The sequence below is a fragment of the Vanessa cardui genome, chromosome Z (assembly GCF_905220365.1).
Source record: "Vanessa cardui chromosome Z, ilVanCard2.1, whole genome shotgun sequence".
In the NCBI taxonomy this organism is placed as follows: domain Eukaryota; kingdom Metazoa; phylum Arthropoda; class Insecta; order Lepidoptera; family Nymphalidae; genus Vanessa; species Vanessa cardui.
In genome coordinates, this window is record NC_061154.1 from 6,693,113 (window position 1) to 6,719,850 (window position 26,738).

The 26,738-nt window shown below is 31.1% G+C and overlaps 1 protein-coding gene across 4 annotated transcripts; it reads left to right on the top strand.

Moving 5' to 3' along the window:
• The first annotated feature begins 416 nt into the window (after positions 1-416).
• Positions 417-26,022, top strand: LOC124543006 (facilitated trehalose transporter Tret1-like). 4 transcript variants are annotated; one of them, XM_047120992.1, is made up of 14 exons: positions 417-564; positions 14,302-14,425; positions 18,924-19,028; positions 20,150-20,352; positions 20,902-21,057; positions 21,384-21,467; positions 21,914-22,001; positions 22,092-22,225; positions 22,612-22,821; positions 22,932-23,009; positions 23,386-23,484; positions 23,686-23,831; positions 24,004-24,124; positions 24,701-26,022. In XM_047120992.1, exons 2-14 carry the CDS (start codon positions 14,302-14,304, stop codon positions 24,782-24,784), a joined length of 1,632 nt encoding a protein of 543 aa, XP_046976948.1. In that variant the 5' UTR covers positions 417-564; the 3' UTR covers positions 24,785-26,022. The 4 variants fall into 4 exon arrangements, with proteins under 4 accessions (XP_046976948.1, XP_046976951.1, XP_046976950.1 ...); XM_047120994.1 differs by lacking the exon at positions 417-564 and adding an exon at positions 1,275-1,355; XM_047120993.1 differs by lacking the exon at positions 417-564 and adding an exon at positions 14,026-14,202.
• The last annotated feature ends 716 nt before the right edge of the window (positions 26,023-26,738 follow it).

A 26,738-nucleotide genomic window follows, 5' to 3' on the forward strand; every position in this document is an offset into this window, starting at 1 on the left:
AATAGAAGAAAATTATTAAAAGAATCGCGTTGTATGCAAACAATGTAATAATTCAGATAAAAATATCTTCCGCTACTACAGCAGCAATTATACAATACAAGTCGTATACCTTATAAACATGCTTTATTGCAAACAAAGAATAAAAAAACATACAGGAATACGAGAGGCGTTTTTATTCCTTAAATAGCGAAGTCTTGACTACTGCAAACAACCCTTGGATGAGATCGTCAAAAACGGAAAAAAGGCTATTCAAAAGTCCATGGTGATAGTCCAGTGTTTGTTGTATATTTTATATTTTCTGATTGTTTAGTCATTATATTACAAATATGTCACATTTACTCATTTATCAAATATCGTATATAAATATACGTCCCCATTGTTATTACCTTGATATGTACCGCCATCAGAAAGTAGTTTAAAAAACCGTCAGTGATGTGACTACTGAGTTGGTTGTCATTCGCATTTCACAACTCTTGCTAGTTGCGCGAATACTTCGGTGTGGATTACGCGTTATCAAGCAAGGTGATCAACAGAATTTCATGTTGTTTATATGACTGGAGAATTGTAAGTACAATATTCATAATTTTATTAGATAAAAAATTATTATATATCCATCTTTATATTAAAACGATGTATTGTAATGCCGCTATGAAATACTTGTTTACTTCAAATTCAATGCGAAATGTTATTATAATTATAATATAATTTTATAATATTAAAAAATTGCTGTTGCGACTAATTGTTTAAGAAATTAATTAGTGAAGCAGATTGTTTCATAGTGTTAATGCAATAATGGTATGGTATATTAACAATATGTTTATATTTAATTTTCTTTAATAAAATCATATTTCATTTACTAACAACTTCGTGTTTTTTAAATAAAAGAAGCGTTAATAAACTATTTAAATATTATATTTAAATAAGTTCACTAGACTTTAAGTGGCATTTTTCTTTCGCATAAAAATATATATGTTTTTGTTATGCTGCTATTAAAATTTTTATATTTTGTTTTGTCACTCACATAACGGTGTCAATATAACTGGGTCATCTTATATTTAAAATAAACATCATTATTTATTCAAATAATACTGAAATAATGTATGAAAAAAGTATTGTTGAAAAAATTTATTGTTTTTGTAAACTTTTTTTTGTGAAAATTCTAGGTTAAAATAAAACAAATTGACTGTTTATTGAAAATGAATTTATAGTTACAACCCTTATTAACCTGTAAATTATATATTATAGCATAATATCTAGTGCTTTCATTCAAAGGTATAAAAAATCTTTACACGAGTCTGCGTCCCCAAATAAACCCCTTACAGTTTTACATGCACAGCTATATCTCGACCAAGTAGGTAAGTTATTGTTGTATGCAATATATTTTTAACATATAAAACGATTCGTCGACTTTTTTGAGAACAATATACGTGTACATCGGTAAATTTAATTTCGAATTGATGTCATACTTTGTTCGCAACGGCCTCAAAAATCGAATAAGATATATATTTTATGATTCTGTCTAAAACAACATAAATATAATAACGATTGATATCCATTTTATTCGTAGACATTTTTGATATTTTCGATTTTTTTGTTTATATGGATATATTTAAGGTGGTGAAGTAATACGTCTAAAAAAGTATGATTGCAATACCAAGACTTATGAAGTGAGGGCTAACTAAGATTTGCCGAAAGATCCTTATCCATTTACCAAGTTCCGGTCTTGGTAAATGGCTAAGGGTTAGAGCTATTAGTAATTTTGAATACTTTTGATTGGTTTGTTTTAAGAGATATAGCTAAGCTCTAAAACTTAGTTCAAAATAACTTCTACGACGTCACACAGGTTACACAATGCACAAAACCGGCGCCGTGATTATTTTTATTATGTACTTCAAAAAAAATTGCTTAACCTGTCAAACTGTATTGGAACTTGTTTCGATTATTTTGCAATGTACACAATTTTATACTCAGATACAAAAAGTATACAAAATTGAAAAAAGACTATATTGTAATAGATTTTAATTTGTAAATACTTACGTTTGGGATTGTATAAATTGTCTTTTAAGTCTCATAAGAACTCGTGACCGTATGATAATCCAGGTCTAAATATGAAAAGAGTTTTTTTGTTGTAAATAATAGGTTGGGGAAAAAGTTTCTTCGTATTTTATATGAAAATTCAAAAAGTTTTTTTTTATAGTTTATTTACATTTGACTAAAGTATGTAGGTGCCATTTTGTTCCATAACTTTTTGCCATCTTTTTGGTAGTGACATGATCCCATTGCTGTAAAAATTTTGGGGCTTCTGATCGAGAAACTGCGACAAGTGGTTTTGGCAGTCCTCTCGTGATGTTAACCTGACACTGCCTAAGGAATTCTGCAGAGACCGAAACAGATGAAAATCTGAAGGTGCAAGGTCAGGACTATACGGTGGATGCATTAATACCTCCCAGCCAAATTCTCGTAATTTTTATTGAGTGGCTAAAGATGTGTGAGGTCTAGCGTTGTCATGGTGAAAAACCACACCCCTTCTGTTGATCAATTCTGGCCGCTTTCTCTCGATTTCTTGCTTCAATCTCATCAATTGTTCGCAATACAGTTCTGAATCGATGGTCCTGCCGGGCGGTAACAGCTCATAATGAATGATGCCCTTTCAATCCCACCATACACACAGCATTACCTTGTTGCGGGTTAATCCGGGTTTTGCCACAGTCTGTGAAGCTTGACCGGCCTTTGACCACGATCTTTTTCGCACGTTCTTGTCGTATGTGATCCACTTTTCATCACCAGTTATCAGCTTCTTCAAAAATGGTTCGGTTTCATTACGTCGTAATAAAGAATCACAAATGAGTACACGGTTCATTAGGTTTCTTTCAGTGAGTTCATGAGGCACCCATATATCGAGCTTTTTTGTGTACCCAGCTTTTTTCAAATGAGTCAAAACCGTTTTGTGGTCAATTGCCAGTTCTTCAGCTACATCGTAACTACTAATATGCCGATCTTGCTCCACTTTTTCAAAAATTGCATCAATTTTGTCCGTAACAGGGCGACCAGAGCGAGATGCATCTTTGATATCAAAATTTCCGGCTTGAAAACGCTTAAACCAAACGCTACTCTCACAGATACTGCATTAGGTCCATAAACATCACAAATTTTTTTCGCGGCTTGAGTTGCATTTTTACCTTTTTTATAGTAAAATTTTAAAATGTATCGAATTTCTTCTTTAGATTCACTCATTTTAACAACAACAAAAACAAATGAAAATCACACAAATTCCTAATTTGAATTTGGAAGTGCCTTCTTTAAAATTAAAACTTTTTAATGATACCAAAACCAGCCAGATACAAATGGTATAGCCAAAGAGATTTTATTACAAGTTCATACATACTATATGCGAAAAGACTTTTTCCCCAACCTAATATGTATATTTTTACGCACTGTATAATGTCCATGTAATATAAAAAGTAATCAATCTGAACTCTAATTTAATTATGACCAATACAGATTGTATTAGCGTAATGCATTAGACATATAAAAAAACATCGACATAATATATACACACGTTCATTCATATTTAAACTCCCGCGCATATAATCTTGTCCTCGGTTGCGGTGGTTCTCATAGAACGCGGTGGATCTAAAAGGACGCGCACAAATAAAACATGGCTTAGTTCCGACATCTTACAATTTAAAAATAACAAAATATCATACCGCCAAATAAAAGTACTCAGTATTGTTGTGTTCCGGTTTGAAGGGTGAGTGAGCCAGTGTAACTACAGGCACAAGGGACATAACATCTTAGTTCCCAAGGTTGGTTGGTTTTGACGATGTAAGGAATAGTTAATATTTCTTACAGCGTCATATATATATGTCTATGGGAGATGGTGACCACTTATCATCAGGTGGCCCATATGCTTGTCCGCCAATCTATACCATAAGAAATAAACAAAAACAAAATCATGGTGTTTAAAAATCGGAATTAGACTACAAGAGAGAATAAAAGAGACTGTTTATCTTTTATAATTCACTATTTTGTGTAAAAGTAACTTATGTTCGATGTAAAACGTTGCAACACGAAAGTTGCGAAACTTTATGCGTGGTCCAAGTTTGTGGATAACGTAACTAAAACTCACGATTACATGCGTCGTTTGGTATAAAAGTAAAGACCTCGAAAAACAAGAATAAAGTCGTAAGTTTTTATTTTTACCCATTAATACTAAATTATAAAATTTTCATTAAATGAAAAAGCCTTGCTATTCCTCCTCTCTAACCTACGAAAAGTGCTGTGTTTCAAAATTAATCATATTATAATTTTAATATTGATGCAAAACCAATAAATTACAAGATAAAAGACATTTTATTTGATCATCTTTTTTTAATGAATTAATTTTTAAAGTTTTATTTGACTCATTTTTAAAAAAAGTTAATCGTAATGACTCAAAAATGGTTCACTATTCTATGTGAGAGTTAAAATTATCGTAAATAATCTCTTAACGGAAAATACATTGAATTACCAATAACGTTATTGGTATATGAGATTTAAATATACATAGGTACCCACAGTAAAAGCGGCTGCATTCATCAGCAATGAAAATATTTAGATGTGTGGTACAAGAATGGATTGAATACGAAATGAACTCTACGTAGGAGGACTTTGAAAGTAGCTCGCGTGACAAAAACTGAAAGGAAACCAATTATCATGGAACAGACGCACGTCTATTGTGAGTTTGTGCAAGGAGCATTGTCATAATATTAGGTTTGATCGTGGATATCTCCAGAGTTGGATTTAAAGGTCTGGAGGCCCCCGCGCCACAGAACAGTGAGGGCCCTAGACAAACAGAAGCGTGAACAACCTTATAATTAAATTATCATGAATTAATTACTTTTTTATTTCAATCAGTAAGCTATGATTTATTTATTTGTATCGGTAACTTTTAAAATATTAAAAAATAACATTATTATAATTTGATTATATCTCGGTATTTTTTAACTTGCTGAAAACTGTGGCCCCCACTAATGTGGAGGCCCCAGGGCAGTTGCCCCGGTTAACGACCCTGGATATCTCAAATAAGAGGAAGATGAGATAAATGGACTGTATGAAGAATGACATGTGCAAGAAATGACATAGCTATGGAGATGCACAGATAGGATAAACACGTCTACCGAAAATAAATATGATTAGGGCGACTGATGATATATCTTTAAAATGTCATAAGCCCTAATAAGTTTTGTACATATTTCCTCATACCTACAATATTTCTTTTATCAATTATTGCTATCGTGAACATTCATGGACTAGTTAGCTTGTTCAGAGATAAAAGATAGGTGTTAAGAGATATAGGTATAACGTCAAGACATCTTATCATATGTATATCACATCACATCACATCACAGCTAGTATATTCCTGCAACTATTGTTATTGTTAATTTAAAAAGACCGATATACATTTAATTTATAATGCATATTATAGTCTAGTTGTAGATGTTTGTCAATAAACTTTAAATGTAAGGAGTATAAATTATTCCCAACTTATACTCAATGCTAACTAACTGTGAAACTTTTGGAACGCCTCCTGATATCTCATGTAATTGCACTAACTCTTTATAAACCCGACGAACTAAAGAATAATAATATCTCCAAGGCAGCAATTCTATTGGTAGGTTTGCTCATAGATCATACGAAAAGTATTTACTAATCGTAAGCAACCGATGTCTATTAAAGTTATCATAAAAAGAAAAACCTACATTATTTTTTTAAATAGGTTTTTGTTTATAAATGGAGATCCTAAATGTTGAAAAGGTTGATTTATAATTTATAATTATGTTCTTTTTAATCTTATAATCGAATAATTAGACGCGAACGGAAATTATATATAAAATATAATAATTATATCATAATTATATTATAATTTTTATGCTTCGCTGTTAATGTCAATTTGAATTAGGATATATTCGATTTCATAATAATTTTTCACTTTAATGAACTGGTAATATATTTAGTAAGTTAATATGCATATTAAATTCATTAAAAAAATTGTATAAACATGACAAGTCTTGTCTTATCTGAATCTTATTTTATACGTGTTTAGTTTTAGATTACTTAGTATTTACCAGTAATAAGCATATTAAATCTCATAAATTAAATCAAGATCCCGCCGCCGGGCTGAAGAATGTTTGAGTCAAGGATAATAAAGGACAAAAAAAATGTTAGTTTACACTCGATGTGATATTTGATTTGATTTTACATTTGTTACCGATATAAAAGTTACAGCGAATCAAATATTCAATGAACAAAATCAAAGCAAGCGCTTTGAAATTGCTTTATCGTTTTAAAAAAAGAACAACTTTTTTATGATAATGAATAATATTTCGAATGAAATAAAAATTAGGCTAGATATTTCACAGATTACAACCAACATAGATTGTAACCAGATCTGTGGTTGAATATCTAGCTAATTTTTGATATTGAATTTGAATAAATAGTCAAGTTAAAAGTTACAGGCTATCTAGTTTCTCATTTCAATATAGTCATTATTTTCACCGCAAATTGCCACATTACGTTCGTTGTATTATCTAATTTTACCACCTATTCACTGTATATCCGCCAATTAGGTTGACAGACCAATAACAAAATAACTTACCTCCACACAGAATATATTTCCTATCACGCGATGTGCCTAAACTATGCAGATATACAAGATCTACATTGCGGCATATTACAGTCAACCTTGCAAATGAAATAGCTATTTCGGACCATAGATAGTAATTTATAAAGCAGTGGTCTACATTTATTAATTTATGATTTATTATGATTACAGCCTGTAGATGAGAATTGTTAGTGTTACAAAAGAAGCAGATCCGTCAAAAAACTCAGTAATTACTTTTTTAATACAAGTTTATATCCAGCAAATTTAACTAAATTTATACATAGTAGTGTAAGTCCACGTTATCCTTCTCTTGAGAAGAATATTTGTAATATACATTTATACCATACATTTAGTATGTTAAAGCAATCAGTATTACTAAGTTTAGAGATTTTCAACACTTTGAGAGTCAAATGATCTTTTTTAAATACATTTTATTTCTTAGTATTATATAAATGTTAACCTATACTCATACTCCTATGCCATCATCACGTATTGCAACAGAGCTATTATGCATGAGCAAACTCAAACTCACCGCAGAACACGATCGTGAAATGTCACAATCTGTCAGTCAATGTCATTGACATTGATTTTAATAATTATACGTATAAAGGAAACATGCTCGCATTTAATTACCGTATCGCCATATAAGTCAGTTTATGAGTTAGATAAGAAGGTTTTATTTTAGAGATTCGCATTGCAGTTCGGAATTCGTAATTCGATATTCCTTCAATAATGTTATTATTAGAATTACTAATAGACATATTAATGAGCAAGGTCAATCTTTCGAAATAAAAATACCTAATCGAATAAATTAATTTTTATCGATTAAATTGCAAAGAAACTATTATGAAACATGACCATTTTTATGATTAACTTTATAACATAAACAGTTGAATATTTAATAAGATTATTGTTAATAATACTTAAGTCTAAGTATTTTAAGAAATTGTTGTATTTATTCTCAAGATATCGTCAGGCCAGATCACGTCAGTCGAAAGAATCACTCACGAATATAGACACAGATATGTGCACTTCTAAAAACCGGAACTTAACCACAAATCATGAGGATTTTAACTCAAATTTTAGCAATACAAATAAGCAGCAGGTGTGACGTTTATATTAAATTTTTAAACGGATTAAATAGTTTACGTTACACTATTATGAAGGTTATTCTAAAATATTTACGGCTGTTACAAGTATAAAGAAAACGTTATATCACGATAACACTTTCTTACATGACCCTCGGGAAGCTTTATAAGTATTGAATTAGATGCTACATGTTATACAATAATGTACAATATTATACAAGGTATTAAAACTGAATAACTGGACTGACCAGCAACCTTAGCCGGACATTTCGGTTTTGGCGTAGTACAAATTATTTTTTAACCATACTCTATACTCCAATAGGTTGTCTACTAGAAGAATTAAAGATAATTTCCATTATGAATGAATTGTAAACCTCGTTACGTATCATGGGCTTTAAATACAATTCGATCCGCAGATTTTAACAATGGAAAAAAACAATGGCAAAACGAATGCAAAAAGCAAAAAAGACAGAACACACCCTAAGATCAGACACTCACTCAAAAACTGTGTCTGTCTTTATCCGAACTTCTGACCCAATAACATTATAGATAGATCGCTGATGAAGGAGGAGTATTCTACGATATAAAAAAAAAACCAAATATAATCTAATTTGTATTTTTTTTTCCGTCTTTATTACTACTTTATTATTGTAGTTATCTCACGCACACTAAGGTATATATGTATAACATATATAAGCACGAGTATCAATGATGTTATATTTAATGACAGCACTTCACATGGCTATTTATTTTTGCTGTTAGGTGTTTTGTGTTTTAGGTAAAATGTGTGACGCACAAAAAAACATGCAAACACTGGCAAATACAATCTGCGCGTGGCGGACTAATATCAAACATACAATAATTTGATAGCATACAGCAGAATGCCATTTGTCAGTGGCACGATTGTCTATTTTTGTGAGTTTCATGTTGGCGGTAAAATATAAATAAATATGGGTTAGGTTAGAATATAAAAATAAATAGGGGTTCATTTGTAAAGTACACATATTAGAACTATTTTGTTCCAATTAATTTAATTAATTGTCAATGGTTGTTCCAGTTCACTTGTTTCCGCAGTCACAATATATTGCACGTTCGTACAGGGTCGACCCTGGCGCGTGCGCCTCGGAATATGGCCTTTATGTGGACAGTTGATTTTCCAATTTAAAGCCTTTGACATTCCGAAAATCGCACAGTAATATTGGGCTCAATTTTAGCATCTTAAAATAGGGCCCATATCTAGTAATTGTTGGCCAGATATGCCAAATACACAAATTCAAATAGCCAAGTGAAATGCGGCAATAAGTAATATTACATAAAATTACCTTTAAAATTGACAATGTATCGTTTCTCGTATAGAATAAATTGGCTGAGATATCGTACATTTTTTTATTGATCTGGTGTCACCTTCACGAATAGATAACGTCCTTGCAAAAGAAAATGCACTATACCAGTGTAAGGCACTGTCAATGTGTGTCAAACCATGGGATTTCAGATTGTCATATGTCTGCTAATTACACCGGTTAAGTCACCCTACAGAACAGAACTCGGCCATGTGTATTATTGAATTTGGAGGCAAAACAATTATGAGTTGCAAAAATGTTATAAAATAAAAGGAGAAATTTTAAAACGGTCTATATATTAATTATTAATGAATGTAAGAACTTGAGACCGTCGGACAGCGAGGCTTCAGGTATCACATGCCTTATTCACACGGCTACTCTACTTAAGTATTGTGTCAGGTGGTCACTCGGAACATTTAGATATAATATACTTATAGTATATCTTCTTTTTCTACTTATATATTGTATGTACGCAGTGGACCTGTGATTATTTTGAAGAATAAATCACATTAAAATTATTTTTATGTAAATTAATATATAAACATTATACAATAAACACACTAACTTAATATTTCCTTAGTTAAACGCAATTCTCATTTTCTATATTAATTAATGATTGTTCCCTTCGGTGAAATCTCTTATACGAATTGTATAAGTGGGTGGACATACCGGTCTCAAACCAGTTGAGGGTTTATTTTCACTGTAAAATCTTGTTATTTATAATATTTTCGACGAATCCTGCACTATCTAATTAAAAGTTATTATTGAAAGAAAAACTTAAAAGTTTTATTTTTCACTCGTATTCTGTACAGAATGGTCCCATGGATGTTAGTTTTAATTGCAGTTTTTTCTTTATTTTTGTTGTCTAGCTATATATGTATTTTTCAAGTACCTAAAAATAGAACCTATCTTAAAACCTTCATTTTGGCATATCAGTGTCTGTGTGTTCATTCATGGGTCTGGACGGAACCCCCAGTACGCAAGTCCGAATTGCACTTGATCAGATTTATTATATGTTGTTCTATAGTCAATATAAATCTTTGTCTTTGTCTTTCATATATTTATACTTTTCAAAATGATAATCTTCTATACAATAATCTTTCGGGGTTCCTTTATCTGGAGCGTAAAGGATTGTCTTTATTAAGGGGTTCCTTATTTATTTTAAAACGCATCGACGTTCTGGAAGTAAGCAAAATAACAAACACACATTGCAAGGTAATTGAAAAGCTTGCAATAATTAAATAGGCCATTAATGAGCGAGCGAGATTATAAAACATAATCTGAGTATTTACATATAGTATTTAATATACAATAAGTGCAACAACCTTCCTGTTACATCTATACATATAACAAATTTGGAGTGTCTGTTTGTAATATTAATAACCGCTTCTTACTAAATAAGTTTTTATATAGTTTTTATATAATTTTTTTATGTCTGTCCGGCTAATCTCTGAAGCGGCTGGACCGATTTTCACAGACGATGCACAGCTGATGTAAAAAGAAGTAACTTAGTATACTTTTATTTAAAAATTATGAGTGAAAAATATAATAAATCTGTAGAGAGGTCAATTCTGTACATGAAATATTTTTCCAAAATAACTATCAGAGGTTGAATTGATTGCATTTTTGCCATCAGTATAGACCCCTTGTCTATACTGATGGCAAAAATGCAATCAGTAAAATTTTTGTCTGCCTGTCTGTCTGTCCGTATAACCGTTATAGAAACAAAAACTATCCGACGGATTTTAACAAAACTTGGTACTATTATTTTTCATACTCCTGAGCTGGTTATAGTATACTTTTCATCACGCTACAGTCAATAGGAGCAGAGCAGTGAAGGGAAATGTCGGGAAAACAGGAGAACTTACTCCATATTTTAAGCTTCCGTCGCGTGTACAACCTTAATGTTTAAAGCTACATAGAAATTTTTTATTACGGAAAACTTCTCCTTAAAATTATATAAAAAATATCTCATGACAGCCTTTGTCTATCTTTTATGGTTGACTCACAATAACACGTGTCACTCACAACAATCTCAATCATTCCCAATTAAAAAAGTTAACAGTATTAACTTTTCCATAAAAAAGAAACATAGAAATCGGTATAGAAACACCAAACTTATGCATGAAATACGCTAATAATAAAGCTATCGCACGTGAATACTGAATCTATACTTACTTTTGTCGTAATTCGTTATAAGTATTCTTTTTATGATTGACTGACATAATTTTTACCATTTTAGACATTTTTGTCTGTCTGTATGTTCTGATTTCTGCTATAACTCGAGAACAGATGCACCGTGCATCTTTATAAAAATTGGTATACAGGAAAAATATGTGCTTGCGCAAATGATAGGCTATCTATATACAAAAGTGGTTGTGTTTGTATGTGTGTCATCGATAAACTCAAAAACTATTTGATCGATCATTAAGATTAAATGAATAAAGAGATTATGATATCCCCATTGATGTAACTCGCCACCAGGTAGCGCTGCGATATAAATATATCTACACCGTTCAACCGATTGTCATGAAAATGAGTACGTACAAGTATTTTTTCAAAATAACCAACAGATGGCCCTTAGTACGAGTATCACGATGCATTTCTATGCCGTATAAAATATATAAATATAAAATATGAAATAAAAAATGAAAATCATTTTTTATTTCATATAAATAGAAACACCATGCCATGGAAGAAACGAAAGATCGGAACATCAACAATATATGCGCAGCGTCACCCAAAAGAGTTACGGAAACAACACACCAACAAGAAATACGTTTAGAAACAAATAGAATCCGAATTTCTACTTTGAAAGTTGACAAAACAGTTAGTCAACCTAATGATCAAGTTCGAACAAGCATTTTTATCAAGATATACTGAAAAACCTGACGAGCGAGCCCAACGACTGCATGATCAACGATTTAAATAGACTAAGTCAAGAACTAAAACCAATCTAAATAAATCCCCATGTGATCATTGGTTCAATGAATATAGTATACGCGTGCCCATATTGTCACGCTATGATGTTTAAAATAAACTGCTGGTATAGTGCTACCACTGGCAAAATATATTTAACACAACTGGTTGAACCACCAGAACCTCTTCTTATCTACGTTACGGGAACTACTGAGGAGTCTGAATATTTCCTTAAGCATATTAGAAATTACAATTCTTGCTTTGAAGTGACATAATTCGGAGCAACAAATATTGTACAATACAATAATTTCGCATCTACGTTTAAAGTGTATCATATGATTGGTTCACTTCTTCCAGTATCTAAATAAAATCTCCAGTTTCTGGACATTTATTCCATGGAAAACGTAGAAAAAGATTGATCTTCGATACATGTTCAGTACCACGACTAATCTCGATTAGTTGTGGTACTGAAATCATCGCTAAATTTAGGATGCTTTATGAAAATAAATGTTTAGTTAAAGATTTTAAAACTGCTCTAGAAGGTGAAACAACAAATGATTCAAAGTCATTATCAATGCAGATAGAACGCCATTGAATGCAGAGCATGAAAGGCGTTTTAATGCTACCGTAGCTCCTGAAGTCACAGCTGTAGTTATTGGTACAGAAATTACAAAATTAAGTAAATTACAAATTAAGGTATTGTTATCATTAAGCGACACAAAAACAATCAAGGTGTCGCTGAAACACTTCGATCGTATGACAATTATTACGATTATCCGATTATGTTTATGCGAGCAGAAGATGGATATCATCTCGGACTGTATCAAAATATTCTCACGACAGGCTCTATGACATCGAAGAGTTAGTTGTATGGTTTTTTTGCGTATCGTATAATGATTAGAGATAATCAATCTAACCATATTCTGAAGTGTCGTCAACTGTTTTAATAATTCATTGCTGACATGTACGCTATGGTCGAGAACGAACGATTAAACTACATTCGATACAATAAATCAAAACTCTGAGCCAAGCCAAAGCCTGAGAGATAAAGTAGCTGCTGATATTGGACGAAGATCTTCGTTCAGTGGGAGTCCAAGACATATGCACGAATATGCTCAGGATGCTTTGACGTACGTTCGCAAGTATTGACAAGGTTGTAATTGTAATAACATCGATATTCGATAGAACCGGATAAAAGAGGATGTGTTGGTTTGATGCAAACTTTTACAGACTATAGATATTTAATTAAAAATTTCGTCGTACCTATATAACATCGTATAGGTTTATAGGTGTTATGACCAATCTGCAGCCTATCGTGAACATCATTGAAGAAGATGATATAGAATATTAATTTTTTTTTAAGGATTTGATTAGATCTCGCATGTTTTTTTCTCTTTATTTGTTTCTTTATTATTTGTACATTGTTAATGATCAGTAATTAATTACAAAATGATAATTTTTTTTTTCTGCGACTAATGCCCAGCGATGCGTACGGGCATAGCTACGTACTTAATAAAACTATAATAAGTATAATATAATGTTTGATACCATATCAAATGACCACTCCCTAAATAGGTATTATACTTTTCTGTATATCACCTTTATTCTTAAATATCCCCCCTCTTTTTGTTAGATAATTGTAACAACAGTGTGATATATAAAATGAAAATGTTTCTCATCGAAATATATTTTTACAAATAAATTGATGTAGTTGAGGTCTCATAAAAACTGAAATTAAGACTCCGTGATTTTATTTTTTTGCAATATTTCTTCTAAGTGTATCTATAAAAGACTCATCACGCACACTTGAAAAAATTGATCTTTTTATAAGTATGATCAAACAGCGTAAAATATTCATAAAAAATTAGACTCACAGTGTGACTTCGTATATTGTACGGTACATTTATAACACGTACCTTTAAAATAAAATACCATTATTATCAAAGAAAATTATAATTTATTTAACATTGATAGCTGCCAACTCGAGAAGAATAAGGTCTATAAGTATTCAAGTTTCGCAAAGGCTGCACTCTGCAGTGAAGGGTATTGCGTAAAGTCTATTCAGTAAATAATTGTAAACAGTTAAAACCATTCGAGCAAACAATCGACACGCGCTATCGTACATCATATAAGAAATGACATTATTATTTATTCCGTTGAACTTTTTCCGTTGAACCGCAAAAGATCGCGAGACACGTTTAATTATTAAAAAGTAATATGTGATATTGTGTCCTCGTTTATCAATCATAAATGTTTAATTTAAATTAATAAATGTTAATTGTGAAGCTTAAAATTTTATCACTGTGTTCAGATGGCGCCATTAGCGAAGGAAAACATTTTAGTAAATGAAGCACATCACTACGGTTATAAAAAGAATTTTCGCACTGCTCTGCCACAGTTACTTGCAGTTAGCGTAAAGAATCTTTTACTTCTAGGTAAGTAACTAATTGATACAGTTACGCTTACGTTAACAATTAACATTTTAAAAGCACGGTTGATAAGTAAAATATGAGATGAATATATTAATTTTTATTAAGATCTAAAATTCCATTGAAAGTAATGCACACATTTATGTTATTTGTTTAGCCAATACATAAATACAGCTAATTATTAAGATCCATGCTATAAAAGCAACACAACCTGTGCATTATTTAACGCTAACAAATATACAGATATTATCTACTAATATACAATCATAAAAGCAATGTATTCTAAATTTTAATCGGAATTTTAATCCTAGGATTGAGCATAATAGGTTACATTTTTTAAAAGGCCTTTATAAAAACAATAACGACGCTTCAATGCTATTTTTTACTAAGCACGAAGTCATCATGTACCAACCTAACTAATGGATTGTGGCAGTGTGGTATTAGAATACAATACCCATGGGCGTACTCAGGTTCTGGGCCAGGGGGGGGCAAATCTTATTTTTATAAGCTAGGTGAGGTGGTTTTTAAAAATAAAAAACTTAAATTAAAATAGATAAAATCTTTTTATATAAATTCTTCTTATACAATGGCTATTTTAAAAGTAATTTTCGTGGGTCTTCAGCAAAACGAATTAGGATGCCTTCCGTGAAAGAATCACTCATACTTTTAACAAATTCTCTGTGCACTGAGCATATACAAAGCCACGTTTTTACACGTCTAAGTGTACTAAACGACCTTTCAATCGTAGCAGTGGAATACGGCATTGCCAGCAAAATTTCTAGGGCTATCTTGACCTTCGGGTAAAAAGAATCTGCTTCTTGTATTAACTCCGCTATTCCAATATTTTCAAAATCCTGCTGCTGCTTATTTATCCAAAACGTGCGCCAAAGTTCGGCTTCAGACGTGATCCCTTCTAATTCATAAAAATCAGATACTTCCTCCATGCATTTTTGTAATTTAGGAACTGTAATTTTAATTTTCTGAGTAGGGTGTAACAATGAAAGTGTGAATGCTGTCTGCTAAATCTCGCCTCTAATGAAGATGACAAAGAATCCAAATAAGGCACGTATAATGAGCGACGAAAATACTCGCTAAGTGAAGCAGCTGGTTGATTTGACCTATGTTGTTGGCGGCTTGCTGTTCTTGGTAAACGTAGGTCAATTTTTAAAGCCGTAGCAATTTTTTCAGCTGATTTGATTAAATCTTCGCTCCTTTGTTCCGCGGAAAGCCGGTGTTCTGCAACTGCAGTAGTAGTTATTGTTTCTATATGTTCTGCACATCTTAATATGTCTAGCGTTTTAGATTGCAATATGTTTGCGACGGATTGCAGCATAGAATTATATTTGTCTATAATACATAGAGCAAATATAAATGTATTTTGGCTGACAGCAAATAGTAACTGAAAAGCTACTTTCCTTGTGGCAGAATTATCTTCCCGAGAAAGTTTTTCTAAACCTTCTGCAATTTGGACAAAATATTTCTTAAACATAGAAATACTTTGGTATTTATGGGACCATCTTGTTTCACACAGCAATGGTATTTTTGGTGCATAACTTTGACGCAGAACCGATTCCCTGAAAACAAATTATCGTATCTTTTACGGTTCCAATGCAGTTGCGGATCTCAAAAACATGATTTAAATCGTTTACCACGAGGTTTAATCTGTGGCAGGCGCAGTGAAAATATAAACCCTTTTTATAAGTTTCTCTCAATATTTTCTGGACTCCACCATCTTTTCACGCCATAGTAGCACATCCGTCAAAGCCTTGTCCCACGCATTTATTAGCGTCAATATTTAACGTATTAATAAATCTATTTATTTCAGCAGCTATCGTTTGGGCATCCATTTTTTCCAACTCTACGAAGCCCATAAATACTTCTTTAACGTTTTTTTGATCGTAATATCGAAGACCTATTGCTAGTTGTTCCTTACCAGATATATCTGCTGATTCATCAGCCAAAATACAGAAAGCACTTGCGGCTCTAATGTTATCGACAAGTTTTTCTCTTATTAAAATACCGCATATGTTTAAAATTTCATTTTGTATCTTCGGGGAATATACATTGAGCATTCTTTTGACCCTTCTCTAAATGTTGCCGCAAAATTTCATCACCAGACTTTATTTTTAATTGAAGCAAATCTTGAAAAACGCCGTCATCCTTTTCTTTTCCTCTCAATGGCAAATCATGTGTTCCACAAAAAACTATTGTACTGATTATAGGTAGCACAATGCATTTCTATTGTCTTCAATAATTTTTTCGTGGCCTGTTTGCAATGTAACTTGTACATTTGTTTTAATGTTACTAAAAGAATTGGCAGACGCACTCGACTCTCTATGCCATTGAGTATCTACATGGGCTTTACAATAAATATGTATATCTTTATACTTGGTAAATGGTCGAACAATTAGAGATCCCTGTACACCACGTGCGACTTTCGGCGGGAATTAAACACAAAACAAACAAAATGCACATTTCAATTTCTTTGAGTATACAAGCCATGGTTTGTAAATTTCTAACCAAGAGTGGTTAAATTTGCGTTTTAAATGTGTAGCATCACCAGCAAAATCATAAGTTTCTGAAGGTACCCAGCATCGCTTTAACATTTCCATTCGCTTCTCCGTTGTCAGTACGAAAGACCGTCCAACCCAACGCGCCGCGTAATATAGGGCTGTTAAAATATTGTATTAATAATATAAACAAATGGCAAAAAAATGTTTTCTTAATTTTTTCGATAAAAGTACATGATAAGGTACTTAGTAGGGACGTCAACATTATCCAGGGGGGGGCAGCTGCCCCCCCTTGCCCCTACCTGGGTACGCCCATGACAATACCCACTACAAAAACATTCAAACACACAAGAAGGACGTTTAAGTACTATTTCTGAATGGATGAATGAGGTTTAACCCATCTTGTAAAAACATTATATTATACATCAATTAAATTATATGTCTATGATATAAAAGATTGCTTAAAAAAAATCAATGATTATTTCAATGCTATAGAGCGATCAATACTCAATTTTCATAATAATTTTCTTGTTGGTTGTTGTTTTTTTTATTAAGTTTAGGATGTTTTGAAGTTTAATTCTTACTTATTGAAAGCTGATTTTATTTACAGGCCTTAGTTTCTTTTTATATACTTTTATATTAATCAGGTATGTACGAGTATACTTAATACTTGGTCACGGTCACATGGAACCTTTATTTGTATTAGCAAAAAAATAAATAAACAAAAACCAACAAAAACGTATCTTGTTTTTTGGGCTAGTAACCTTAACGAGTATACGCAGAAGCACTCGACAACTTTTTTTGTTTAAAACATGAATAAGAATTATTCATCAGTGAAAACAAGAATAACGACAACAGTAGGTTAATTATGAACACAATAGTTTACCATTTTAATTAAACGTTATTCTATTTAAAATATTATAAAACGTTTTTTTTTTTCTAATCGAATCTTAAATATTTTCCTTGTATGTGTTTGAAAATACATTGACTATATATAAGCATATGCTGTTAATTCATCTCGATTACTTCCGCAAACCGCTGAAGTACGACATTTAAAAGTCGGAGTACCTACCTAAGGTACTGCCCACTTGTCATATATTTTATTGCCAATCAGCAATACACAGTATTATTGTGTTCCTGTCTGGGTTAGTGGCATATCTACCAAGGGCTATAGCATCTCGGTTTCCAAGTGGTTGGCCTATCGCCTATGTAAGAAATGCTTATTTCATGAGGTCACAAATAAGGTTTTAAGTTTTGTAGTTCATTCAGTCGGATCCTGTACTAATTGGTGATTGTAAGTGTATTTGAAGTGCATTACGACATGTGGGACCTATTGATGTAGACAAAGTATTCAGAAAAAGGGTCAATCATTTTTAAACTTTTTAAAATTCGAATGAGTATTTTATTTATACTACTTCCTATTTTAAATTAAGAGAAAATGTAGTAACTGGAAAATTGTACCAAGACGTAGGTACTATATTTTGTAGTCTAAAAAAAACGTAAAAATTCATATATTTTATTTGCAGTAGAATTATTATTATTACTTTTAATCTATGTGTGATTAAGGACACTGTCATTTTCATCTTAATTCAATAATATGTTAAATGTTGTATTCCTAAGTCAAATTAATATAAAATAAGCAAGGATTAATTATGCAACCAGAGTTGTAATTATCATAAAAGAAGGCGTGAATCGAGAATGCACATTCAAGTTCCTACAGCTTTATATAACTATGAAAATAATTAAAATAAATGTAACTTTTTTAGATTATATACAATTTAAAAAAAAAACCAATACCTACATTTCGTACAAAAGTCGGTACTAAGTGTGAAACTGAATTTAAATATTAGCTTTCAAAGATACAGCACATTGAACAACTTGTCTTTTTAGATCACAAGTTGACAATGTATAAGAGTGAAATTTTGGCTTAATATATTACTTTTACATCTTATCGTAACTTTAACATCACACAAAATAATATTTTACTGCTTCAGGGTATGGAATGACACTTGGCTTTCCGACTATTCTCATTCCTGCTGTAAAAGAACCGGTCGAAGGAGAAAATCTGCATCTAGAGAGTTCGGAAATATCATGGATAAGTAAGTAATTTATTTATACGGTTTTTATTAAATTAATTACAACATTATATTAAATAGTAATCATGACTTCCGTCGTTTCGAATGTTTTTACTTTATCTTTAATTAAATAGCTAAGATCGCGGTTACATCCGCGATCATGAACTGTTTCATTGAAAGTCACGGTTTAAATCTTATTTAGTTGTAAGTTATACGTGTGAGATTGTAAGCGGTCAACCTTCGTTCACTAACCATCCTTGTTTCAAGGATTACTCAGAATCAGATCTTGTTCCCGTATTAAAACAAAGCATCAATTCTCATTTGATATAAGTCCTCGAGTATTTGTATACTTTTGTTCTGCAGAATTTTAAAATAAAATAATTTATTTATACATGAATTGCAACAATTCTACTAATTAGAATCCTCCTTAGACCACTTATTTTAGATTTTACAGGAGCCAGATTCAATTTACCTATATATACCTACTATACCTATATATAAATATATTTGACTTATAATTAGTGAACATAAATTAAACATAAAACTGTTAACTTTAAGATTTAAAATAAAGTACGTAGGTATCTTTGTAGTAGGTTTCCTATGTATACAAACAAAGAAATGCAATAAAATTGTATATACTTGTATACGTATTACCTATAAGTAAAGACTGCGGTATTGTTTAATAACGATTTATTTTTTAAACATGCAACGTTGTTTGTGTGACCTCACTCTCACGGTTTCAAACCTAATCAAAAACAAAACCATCAAAATGTTTATCAGCGTGAAGATTGCATAACTCTACAACTTTTGATACTTTACAACGTATCAAAACGTTCCAATAACTTTCTGTCCAACTGGTTTTCACAATTATATAATATGTATCTACATGAACTTTATTTCGTGCATGATTGCGATTTTATTATTTGTGACACTTTTAAAGTCTTCTCTTGAAACTGATGTCGACATCAGTTTCTCAATCACGTGTTTTTTAAAAACATGTTTCTTATTCGAATTGAATAAAAATGCATCTTCTTGCATCGTAGATGTAGAAGAATTTATGAATTATGAATATAGTTTCTAAAACGATTCTTTTAAATGTATGTTGTAAACGTTTCTGATAAAATCATGTTTTCATTGTTACACAGGTTCAATCAATTTAATAGTAGTTCCGGTGGGTTGCGCGTTGTCCGGTATAGTGACGTCACCGTTGGGTCGTCGTCGCGCCATGCAAATGGTGAACGTGCCCTTTTTCATTGCCTGGTTGATATTCCACTTTTCAAGCAACACTGGTCATCTATATGGAGCTCTTTTTCTAACAGGACTGGCGGGAGGGCTTCTTGAGGCACCAGTAAGTAAGTCCGTATAATTGTCGAAAATTTTCAATGGTTTGATTTAAAAGCGTTATTTAGCAACTTTATTACTTGAGTAATCTATGTTTACCAACGCGTCTAATACTCAAAGCACTAAGTAAACTGAAGTGCGAATATCTGTTATCTGTCTTATTACAAAGTATACGATTGTTATCTGAAGGTAAATGCGGATACTCTTTTAATTAATCACGGCACGTGTTCTCGAGTTTATACATGGTCTCTTCTCTCATAAATCTTTATTAAATCCATGTCTGAGCCGTATATGATATCGTATTTAAAAAAAATATTTGACTATACGAAGTTAATGATATGTTAGTGTTAAACTCAGAGAACTATTCGCTCGTTTACTGTTTCCCCGAATTAAATTAGTTATCTTCAAATAACCATCATATGCAATTTCTACTGGTAAAATTTAAAACATTGACTCAATAAAACTTATTGATAAAAGTCCGCCTTAACACATCAAATACACTTGAACAAATATGAATAAAATTACTTGAAAACAATAACAATTTTAATTTTAAAAGGTGCTGACATATGTAGCCGAGATCACACAGCCGCATCTCCGAGGTGCACTGACTGCTACAAGCACTCTGTGCATCACTATTGGAGTTTTCACACAGTTCCTATTCGGTCTGCTCTTTTACTGGCGAACGGTGGCACTCATCAACATAATATTCACGGTAAAAATAGTATCATTGATAAAAATTTAGATATATTTCATCTTATTTTGTTTAAACTAAATATATATAGATGGATCAATCATGTAACGAACATCTGTAGTAAGCAAACACTGAAGAACATTTTTTAAATTTAATCCATGATGTTTTAAACGGAATGACCTTTTATCCCATAAGTCTAGGGTTTAACTTCAATAACAGTATTTAATATCTGTTACGGCTACTTATTCGTATTATTTGGATTATGAAATTTTTTCTTTCAGTAACATCTCATTACAAACATCATCTAATATATATTTATATCTGATTTATGATTTTTTATTTTCCAGATTTTAGCAGTTATCGCTTTGTGTTTTGTACCAGAATCTCCTCACTGGCTTGTATCTAGAAAAAAACATAATGAGGCAATGAAGGTATTAATTGTTACCTACTAACTATAATAATATTCTTTTGAAGATTCGCAAAACATAATATATTAAGTACAATAATGTTATCTACTATGTTAATAAAAACCAACAAAAGCTAGGTGTATATATTTAGCTCACATAAATACATATTATAAATATATAATGATGTGGAATAAGATACTCATCAGCTGTGCTGCGATGGCCCAGTAGATAGATCTTAAGCTAGGATTGCACAACTCAGTATACCTGCGTTGTAAATTATAATAGTTACCTAGATTTATCTTTTGATTGTTTAGCTAAGCTTAATAAGTCCGCCTAAGGAGCAGACATGAAAATCGCTAACATCCTCAGTTTACAATACGCTTGAAGTTCAATTTGCAAATATCAATTTATATAAATAGTTCGAAAATTATTATAATATGAATAAATAATTGTTTGTTTTTTGTAAACAGAGCTTACAGTGGCTTCGAGGTTGGACCAACCCGCAAGCTGTCGAAGATGAATTGAAAGACATACAAGCCTTGTACAAAAGAAAAGAAGGTGCGTTAATTTTAATTACGAAAAAGTTTATTTCGTTTATATATATTATCGCCATGAACAGCTAATTACAATAGGTATTTATGATTTTAGCGGGAAACGAAGATCAGGAGGAAACTTTGAAAGAAAAAATTGTGTTGTACCTCGATAAAACATTTTTGGTACCTTATTTTCTTGTCTCGTTTAGCTTCTTTGTGGGACATTTTAGTGGAATGACAACCTTACAGGTCTGATTTATTTTATTCATATCATATTGATTTAAGTGCCGAAGTTAACTTAACAATTTATCACTGCCTTATTTGGCATATTTTTATAGGATTATAATTAATATGAATGTAGTTCAATTAGCAGTTAAACAAGTCAATAATTAAATAATGATAACAAAAAAATATATAGATCAATGTTAAAATAATTAAGGACAAATATTTAATATCTATAAATCATTAAATATTTCCAAATGGTTTGATCCGTCTGAAAACTTACCTGCAAACATAAAATTCTTAAAATAAGTACATATGTTTTAAATGTTCTAGTCGTTACTTAATCCTACAAACTATAAATATACATCCTATAAACTATAAATCTAATAAAAAAATTTAACTGTACACTGCAGACATATGCAGTGACTATATTTCAGATGTTAGAGGCACCAATTGACAAATATTACGCTACCCTAATCCTAGGCATCCTACAAATCCTAGGTTCTATCACCTGTGTGATGCTGGTTCATTATACAGGAAAAAGACCTCTGACGTTTTTCTCAACTGCGACCGCTGGAATATGTTGCCTTCTGGTTGCTGGTTACGAGGGTTATATGAAAAGTGTGAGTAGTTTTAATAAAGCCAGAATTTGAGCTGTTTCATAAATAGTCGAATAAAATGACTAAATTAATACATATTATGTGTACTTTAAAGATAAATGTTTTGTTAACAGAGCTCGGTATTAAATATTACCACAACATTCGATGACTTTAACAATACGACATTAATTGATGTCGTTGATAACGATTTGGTACGTATAAATTAGTGCAAGATTTACATTTCTTATTTTTAATTAATATTTTATTACTTTTTATTCTACATTAACATTCTTCTAAGGGAAGGCAAATCCGACATGATCGGAAAGAGTTTACACAGGACCAAGGGCTTTACGTGCTTTATCGAATTACGATACAAATTATTTAATAATGTATAGTCTACAATTTCATTGTAATATAGTTGTGTACATGCTTATAAAAAAAAATAAAAGGACAAAAAAATAAAATATTCTATCTTAGCAAAAAAGTCTAGGGGTCCATGGTATATAAGTATATAATTATGATTATATACCTAGCGTATTTCAAGTATTAGATTTTTTTAGAAAAAAATATATTTTTGTGTCTTTTCAGAGCAATCCATATTCTTGGATTCCTACTACGTTACTTTTGATAGTAGCTTTCGTTACTTCTGCTGGAATTCGACTTCTTCCTTGGATTTTAATTGGAGAGGTAAGAACAGTACCCTAGGGTTAAGTTTTCCGGAAATATTATATAAACCTATAATTATTTCTTTCAGAAGTAAAGAAAAGTATATTTTTGTCATTGAGTTGAAAAAAATGAGCCTGTCTCTATTGAAAGTACAAAATATTATTAAATACTTATATATCTACATACAGAACATGAGTTAATAAAAATACGCATTTATAACAGGTATTTAGTGCAAAAACAAGATCGGGAGCTGCGGGTTTGGCCAGTGCAATCGGATACATCTTCGGTTTTTTAACTAACAAAATATACATCAGTATGTTAGAAAAACTATCAATTTTGGGCACATATACTCTATACGGACTTATTTGGTAAATAAATAATTTTATTATTAGTATAAATATTTCATAAACTAACTATAGTTCATGTATTCTTTATTTGTTTGTAAAAAGAACGAAAAATTGACATTTGATTTAAATTAGGCGAATGCCTCCAAATCTTTACGGTCCTCTCCGCTAATAAGTATTAATTATTTCATTACAGTTTGATGGGTTGCTTAGTATTCTACTTCATTTTACCAGAGACGGAAGGAAAGGCATTAATAGATATCGAAAATCATTTTGCCGGTGTAAAAAGATTGACGAATGAAGTGTACAAGACAAAGGTTTGTACTAGGTTTACCTAAATAAAACTTACAAACAGACAATGTTACTCCTAGCGAAAAACTTGTCCCCTTGGGTAACGTTTTAAAAGCTTTTCAGAATTGTTGTTAGTGTGTCCGGGTAAGACCGCCAAGAAAATGTATGTAGATACCTAGAACTTTAACAGTTGATTTTGTGTCAACTTTACAAAACCTAGCCTTTGTAAAATACAAATTAAATTAAATTTACAAAAGTAAATTTTATGTTGATTGTTAGAAGTAGATAAATGAATAACTTACTAAGTACATCGAAAATATATAATGTTTATTTTTATAATTTGTAATTGTCTTATTTTTATGTAATGTTTTCCATTAAAAATAATAACGGAGTGTAACATACATACATCAAAAACGGTTTTGCATGTAGGTATATCAATTCATTTTATTTTAATTTGACGTACGAATCATATAATATACTTATGGATTGCTATATTTAATATGTGGTGTAGACCTCTAATTACTAGATTATATAAATTATAAGTAACTTAAAAATCAATAGTTAATATTCATAGTAATTACCAAGTAACTTTTCTCTTACAGAAAAAACAAACCGTGGAAACATCAAAGATGCGAGATTTGAAAGGAACGTCGAATCCAACATTCGAAGGAGATAATGCGATTTAGTAATCAATAAGTACCATTATTACTTTATAGATTGTTTTATCAGTGACTTTACTGCTCTAAATTAAAGCTTTCCTTATAGTCGCACAAAATTCAGTCGGTACCTGCCCCTCAATGTAAAGCTAAAGAATAATTTGTATAGAGAACGCATGTGTACCTGGTGATTGAGGATAAAATGTCCGTAAATTAATAAGAAATATTGCGTATTGGCTTTTTTTTTGTTTGCTGTTATGTTTTAAAAAACAGTAGTTCGTCATCTTACGAAATGAAAAAAGAATGAAAAATATAATTAAATTACATAAAAGAATAGTCCTGACTATGTGATACTGTGCGGCTTCTTGCTGCAACTTCAGAGCGGCTAAGTTAATATTTACGTTTAGTTGAATAGAAAAGGAAAACATGTAAGACCAGAATATGTTCATGGACAAAACATGAAATAAATTAATTTTAAATATTCGGACTTCAAATTGCGAAATTTTGACGACTTATAAAATGTTTTTAGTAAGAATTGCTTTTTTACTGCTGGTGAGGCTATAGTCAAGTAATAAATAAAATAAGCAATGTTCGGAAGTCCTAGAGAACAGCTTTGATTCGATTTTAATGTCACATATGTATAATTAAAAATGAGAGCAATACAGTACAAAGGTGACAAGAAATTTGCAATTAAAGTAAATGTAATGAATGATTTATATAAAATTATTAACTTTTATGGATAACATAAATACAAATACCACTTTTGAAATAAGTACATATATACATACATCCTTATGCAGTTATTATAATCAGGTACATGACATAATACTATCTCACAATTGAATAAGTTAATATACTTAGGTGTGATATTGATATCATTCCATCAATCATTGATATAATATACATTGGTAAGAAGTGGTGACATTGATGCATTCATAACTAATAGCTATACAAAACAGCTCATTAGTGCATGTAATGTTGTGTTTCTATCTGAAACTTTTCCTCTATACAACCTCTTTAATTGTTCATAAAGTCCCTAATAGATACTGAACTTTGTATCAATTAATGACAAATTATTTGTAATAAAAAAATCTTATGTAAAATGCTTATTGAAACACAGTAACAATTAATTTTACTTAAGAGGTGATGCAGCATTAGCCTACTCATTCTAAGTAATAGCATATCACAGAATATGAACCACATTATGAAAGATAAGTCAAGTCTCATTCTCAGACCATAACACATCTATCTACAGAGTACCATAAACGGAAAAAAATAATTTTTATACAAACATTTGTATTGTTAAGTACATATTTTAAAATAAATCAATAATAACTTCACAGAGAAAACATTATTTTTCAATGACTACAGTAATCTGTGATTAAAAATAGAATGAAAATTTTATATGTATGTAAATATATTTTATAAAATTAAATTATTTTTTTGTGTAAAATACAAACAGCATATTAATTGTATTATTTATTTTAGGTGTATATAATAATTATAAAGAGTCATACTGAATTAATTTAATAAGATTGTTAGGTACTTGTAATAAATTTTAAAATTAATGTTAATGTATATTACCCTTGCATACATTAAGAAATGGCATATATATTTTAAGCTTTCTAATAATAATAAATTCCAATATTGGTTTGTAATATTTTTTTTATTTAACCCCACTTTGGCTAAAGCCAAGATGGCCCAGTGGTTAGAACATGTGCATCTTAACCGATGATTTCGGGTTCAAACCAAGCACCACTATATATATGTACTTAATTTGTGTTTATAATCCATCTCGTGCTCTGTGGTGAAGGAAAACATCGTGAGAAAACCTGCATGTGTGGTGGATATATATCCCAAACCCTCTCCTTAATGGGAGAGGAGGCCAGCAGTGAGAAATTTACAGGCTGTTACTTTAGTTTACTTTTTTGGCTAAAGCTGATTGATTTCTTTTAAATTTATTGAAATACCAAAATTGGAAAAA